The 6,218-nt window shown below is 46.2% G+C and overlaps 1 protein-coding gene across 1 annotated transcript; it reads left to right on the forward strand.

Moving 5' to 3' along the window:
* Positions 1–1,317: 1,317 nt before the first annotated feature.
* On the forward strand, positions 1,318–2,354 carry BJ212DRAFT_1419757 (uncharacterized protein). The gene is made up of 5 exons (XM_041337615.1): positions 1,318–1,606; positions 1,701–1,738; positions 1,802–1,948; positions 2,015–2,122; positions 2,179–2,354. Exons 1-3 carry the CDS (start codon positions 1,437–1,439, stop codon positions 1,852–1,854), a joined length of 261 nt encoding a protein of 86 aa, XP_041184787.1. The 5' UTR covers positions 1,318–1,436; the 3' UTR covers positions 1,855–1,948; positions 2,015–2,122; positions 2,179–2,354.
* The last annotated feature ends 3,864 nt before the right edge of the window (positions 2,355–6,218 follow it).

Genomic DNA, 6,218 nt, shown 5'->3' on the forward strand with positions numbered 1-6,218 from the left:
ATACAGACTTTCAGTGATTGGCTCTAGGATCACAAAGATTAGCACTACTCGGAAAGGCACAATCAAGTAGGTGAGTTCAAATCGAGTTAAACTCGACTTGCTTCGAAAATGACCAAATTCGTTTCAACCCGAACCTACCGAGCTAAATCGAGTTGTAATTCCTCGGACTCACGAGTTAGAATCGAGTTAATGTAGTTCACTTCCATACATCGTAATCCCCTCTACAAGTTCTGAAGTTCATCTACAAGCAAGATCGCCTCGGGTTTACAGCAGACCTGGTGGCTAACGAGCAAGACTACACAATATGTGGACCTGTAATCCCAAGAGCAGTTGGTGAGCTGATGGTTACTGGGAATCTTCGAGAGCTCGATCAGTTGCTCGCGAATGCAAGGGAAATTGATTGTAATTAGTTCTGTCTGCTTTTTGTGTAACTACTTGCAAATAATCGTTGTTGGTGGTACAAGCGTCACTGGCTTCTCATTGGCTGGACTATCGGTCCGTATCACTCCCGAACTCGTTACCAATTCGCGAGTCAAGCGAGGCACAATTCTTACAACTCGTAAGTGCCGAGTTGTGTCGAGTTACTGCAATTTCCCACCTCGATTCGGTTCGATTCGCCTCGGCGGCAACACTAAATACAGGGTCTATATAGGTCTATGACCCCTTAGTAGGGATTATCAGGGGTTCTACTGCTGCCGATCAGAATCACTGACGTGACTTTGCTGTCATCTAACATGTACAGCGTGCTCCACATTGTTGTATCCAATAACCTCTATGTAATCAAGAATAGACATTGCTTGCAACAATGGTTTCGCTACTCATGATGTCAGGAGATATGACCGATGCCATGGTGCGAACATGCACAGAATAGGTATGCGCGAGGAGGTCCGAGGGCGGTGAACTTCTTAAGAATGACACTTACCGAGCGGTGATTGAGACATTGAGGTCTTTGCCACTCATGTAATTGATGTGTGCAAGGACTTATGTCTCCTGGGGGACACCCTGTTGGGAGCTGAAGCTTGAAGCTTTGAAGCGATGATTACCTTGTCAATTTCGACCAACCGGCAACTTTCGGCAGCTGAGCTGGTCATACCACGTGATCATATTGTTTTACATGGTGCGGGAAGATTCATAACGTTGCAGATTAATTCTAAGAGAAACCTTCGGACGTGGACGGTGGAAAGTAGTTGGGAAGCTATGGATGTGGATATGCATCTGGCTTTTGAGGTGGGTGAGTCGGTTTCAGGCTTCCAGGTGAATTTGTCAGGAAAAAGTGATAATAGTGCATGTTCAATACTAGTAGACGTGCCACTGGCAAGTGGCATAATGTTCCACAGCGAACGGAGCTCCAGGTATCTTGTTCTTCGAAGCACCACACTTGGATTCATCAGTCAAGACTCTATGTACATCCGTATTATTCTTCTAACCTCCAGCTCATGGCATCCCCGTCGTGTCTACAACTTGAAACAATTTCGCCATCTGTACCTCTATTCTACACTTATTGCACAGTTGATTTAAGCTCGACACGTAAACTCGCCGAATCTGTATTCCTATTGCAGATATCCCTCTTGCCTGTCAAAAAGAAGTCACTGTGGGATTGTAACAGGTGAGCCAGTGCTCAATTTTTGTTGGCTCACTATCTTCATATCTTCATATGTCAAGGGCAACGAAATGAAAGGGAAGATCAAGCGATGCGGAAGATGCAGTAAGGGTCTCAGCAACCGAGGAACTTTGTGTGGTAGGTCAAAATGATCGTTGCCTATTTCAAGTTACAAATATCAGAACAACTTGCACCATTTAGGCACTACTAGTCTTATCCTGTGCAATTCCTCGGAAACTTACCTATCTCGATAATCCATTCTGGTACTGTGCTCTCCTTGATGCGGGCGGGATCCCAGGAGAAGGGCCACCTTCGTAACGAATGCGGATTCTTGAGTTTCTGGGGTTGGTGAGGACGAACACAACATTTTTTGCAAATAGCTGTAATATTAATGATGATATACAACCCATCCAGACACTATGATATATAATTCTATGGAATTCACTAGTTTCCGAACTTCTTCAGATTATCGAGGTGCTTTATGGTCACCAATTTCATTAAGACGAATTGAACTACTGGGATGTGAGTCGCGCTGGAAGCAACTCATTTCGAATTGTGCAGAGCTGAGCTGGTAAAAGCTCACTTACAGCTTGCTTATGAGGCTCCTCACGAGTTCCATTGCTCTGTGACGGATTCTGACCGACAGAACTGACAGCAGTGCCCGACATGTCACAGGTGAACGGCAAATAGACCCGTAACCGCTGAATACTGTCTATAGTCCTGAAAGGCGCCGCCAAAATAGAAACGACTGTCTTCCTTCACCCAAGGTTGGCCTTGGGAAAGACTCTAGCTATGCTACCCGGCTCTGAACGAAGACAAAGCGGTTGGTCTACCTGTCTGATTGGCAAACTTGCCATATGGATCACGAACCATTCAAGTCATGCGTATCAAGAAGCAGCACTGACCCTGGAACGGTGAACTGGACCCTGGATATCTGACAAGTCTTCTTTCTCGTATTGCATTGGTCTGCCTAATAGAAATCGCTTGTGCCGAATAGTGATTGAAAATATCTTCCATGACACAAATCCAAGCGGGACAGACATCCACTGACGGTAAAAATCACTATAAAGACTGACGATCTTGTACCCATAGGTTCCTCATCTCGACGTTCACAATATGGATCCGACAACCCCTATTATGCTTCCCACCGTCGCCCACAACACCGCTCCTGACTCCGAGCCCTCACAATTCATTTTACCTGACCTCATCAATGATTGTCACTATCCCTTGCGAAAGAACCCTCACTGTTATGCGGTGTCCTGCGCATCTGATCAATGGCTTATTGACGTGGCGCGACTCGCAGAACATGAGCTCAGAGGGTATATCGAAATGGACGCGGGCAGATTCGCTGCCTTTCTCTATCCTGATGCAGATGCCTTCCATCTCCAAGTCTGCTGTGACTTCATCAACTGGATATTCATTATAGACGACTGGATGGAGGACGGTGTCGTCGATCCACGGGAAGCACGCGAATCCTGTATTTCTGCGTTATGCGATCCCATCAATTTTGATATGGAACAGCTTGGTGCAAAGATGTGTAAATCGTACGGTTATTTGTTTACATCACATACTGTTTCTTAAAGTCGTTGACTCGTTATGCGGTTAGGTTTTTCAGCCGTTTTAGGGAGACTGCTAGCCTTGGCTGCACAGAGTGGTTTATTCATGGAAGCGAATTGTTCTTCGCAGGTGCAGCTAAGCAGGCGGGCGACCGTGCCAAGGGACAGATGTATGATCTGCAATCTTACATCGCCCTGAGGCGAGAAGTAGTCGGGATAAAGCCCTGCTTTGCCCTCATCGAACTCGTAGCTGGAATTGATCTTCCTGATGAAGTTATGTCGCATCCAGTTGTTAAGGCCTTGGAGGATGCAACCAATGATCATGTTGCTTGCAATGATGTAATCCTGTTTTATCATTGAACACGGGGGCGCCGCTGACGACTGCAGACAGGATATTTTATCATACAACAAGGAGCAATCTCGCGGTGACGAACACTGGGAAAACATAGTCGCTGTGCTCATGCACGATCGCGGACTAGACCTGCAAAGCGCCATGGACCACGCTGGTCAGATGTGCAAAGATGCCATCCAGCGCTTCGAATTCAACTGTACCATCCTCCCTTCGTGGGGAGAAGATGTTGACAGGCAGGTGGCTATCTACATCGAAGGGCTGCAGAACTGGATGATCGGCTCACTTCACTGGCATTTTGTTTCCGCCCGCTATTTTGGCAAGGATAGACATGCTGTCAAGTTGGACCGAATCATCAAGCTGCTCCCCAAAAAGCACTTGTAGAGCCTAACACCTAGTGCATGGCTTCTGGAGGTGAGATCGGCTTTACTTTTTCACGCACTGTGCAATTCTTACGACTAGTTTAGTGGAACGTTAGTACATGATTCACGTCTCATATGGACTTCACAAGTTTTGCTTTGGTTGCATAATACGTGACATCCCGCCTTCCTTGCTTTGTCCTTCTTGATTTCAATACCTCGTCCAGCTTCTTGCGTGTGACACTTTCCGCCCGTCTTTGTATCACCACCATATGTCCATAGAAGAGTCTCGTCTCCTTGTATGAATCAAAGCTGTGCCACAGGCAGGACCGATTTGTGTTATTTAAATTTTCAGATCGACCAGTTGACGATTAACGTTTTCATTGACCATGAAAGACATAAGGTAATGGAGGTTAGAGTTGGAATAAGGTTTAGCCTGCTGTTTAGGAAGACGGGTGACGAGAATTCAGCGTCTAAGACTGGCCCCAACAACCAGCCAAATCTTTGAATCTCTGCAGAAGGGGTCCTATGATATGATGCTCATGATCAACTTAGATTTTCGGTTGCACCTTTGCGAGCCATAAAAGTTCATTCAGAACGTCCCCGCAGGTCGTGAAGCATCGCGCCAGTGATCAGCTGGTGTGCACGCCACCGAGGAGAACAGTCGCTCCCTGGAGGCACTATACAGCACTCTGGCCTCCGACGAAGCAATCGTGATTTCAAAGCTTCCGTCATTCCAATCCACTAACGAAGAGGGCGATATAACTCACTACGAAGATAAAAAGGATGACAATACAAAGACTGATGAAGAAGAATCAACTCGCCAAAGACCGACGAAGGCAACCCAAGTCACTTTGAGGACGAAAAGAAAATGACCCAAAGATTGATGAAGATCAGGGCGATACAAATTACTACGAAAGCGAAAAGGACGACGACAGCAAGACCAACGAACATGAGGCCATCACCAGTGACCATCATGGAGATACAGAGGACGAAGATGAGGGCTATACAAGCCATGAGGACGAAAACGACACCTTGGTGTCTGGAGACGCCGATAATGAATTTGAAGTCGAGCACAATGCAGAGGAGGTGGTGGTCACGGTGGTCATCTCCGTTTGTTCAAACGATTCCGTCAGCTTTCAAGCTCGACCTACACAAGCGCAAATGGACATGATGACAACGTTGCTTGGAAAACTACAGTGTGGGTGAGCTATAGGGACATTTAAATGTACTTTGGTTGTAGGTCAATATGCAGGAATATTACTTACAAGCTCCCATTTCCGAGCTGCATTTCGTCACCCCACTTCCTTATAAAAGTACCTTCGCATTGTCAAATCACCCTGAGACAAAGGATGTCCCCTGTAGATATCGTGCGGCAGGCTACTTGATACTTGGACTTGTGTGTCTGCTTCAATCAGAAGTGTAATGGTGAATTCAAGGTTGTTTGTCATCATGTACCTAGAACTGGATTGGGATGATTGATCTTGATATGAGCACTACGTGTATTGTAGGTCTTGACGTCTATAGCGTTGGACGCCAGCATCGATATGCACGGACGACGTACGAAGGATAACGTTTCGGTGGACAATCGAGTTGGCTTCGAACAAGGTCGTAAAACGAGACAATTTCTCTGAGAATATTCGAGCACTCCATAAAAGAGATGGTATGCGGCTGCGAATGAGTTGGTATCTCAATCAACCTTTGAGCACCAAGTTCGATTATGTGCTGTAGCTAGGTAGAGGACCCGACTGTGCTGTACATTATCGCTTGGCACAACTATGATGAGGGTAGATCAGCGCATTAGGCGCATGGCTTAAATATTAGCTAGATAACTCACCAATGCGCAGCGGATAATTTCATTGAAGAGAGTGCGAACCATTGAACGATAGGTTACGGTTCGAATTGCCGATTTGCCGCGACTTATTTGGAAGTCCGATCGATGTTTTCCCTGAATATGCCCTCGTTATGGTGCAGATTATCTATAAACTTTTAGCAGAGAAACTTGCAGCAGCAGTCCTTATTCTACTACGACTCAAGTACTCATGTGTGAGGATATCCCCTCTCCCTAGAAATCGGCATATTCTACGACTCCACCTTCCTACGAACCCTTCTACAGCATTATCCTCTCTCTGTGTCACACGTTCTGCTGCACTCGACATATTTTTAGACTACCGCCTGCCACTCAGGGACTTCAAAGCTGGTACATTCCTACTAGTCTACTCTATACTGCAATCTATCATCCAATCCATCTCCGACCTCCCCACTTTCCGCACTCTCGAGTTCAAAAGAGTATTTTATTTCGCCTCCGACCTCAAGTTCTTACCTCTCCTCAATCCCGTTTAGGTTCTCCTGTC

Source organism: Suillus subaureus (genome assembly GCF_016647635.1).
Source record: "Suillus subaureus strain MN1 chromosome Unknown BJ212scaffold_615, whole genome shotgun sequence".
Taxonomy (NCBI): domain Eukaryota; kingdom Fungi; phylum Basidiomycota; class Agaricomycetes; order Boletales; family Suillaceae; genus Suillus; species Suillus subaureus.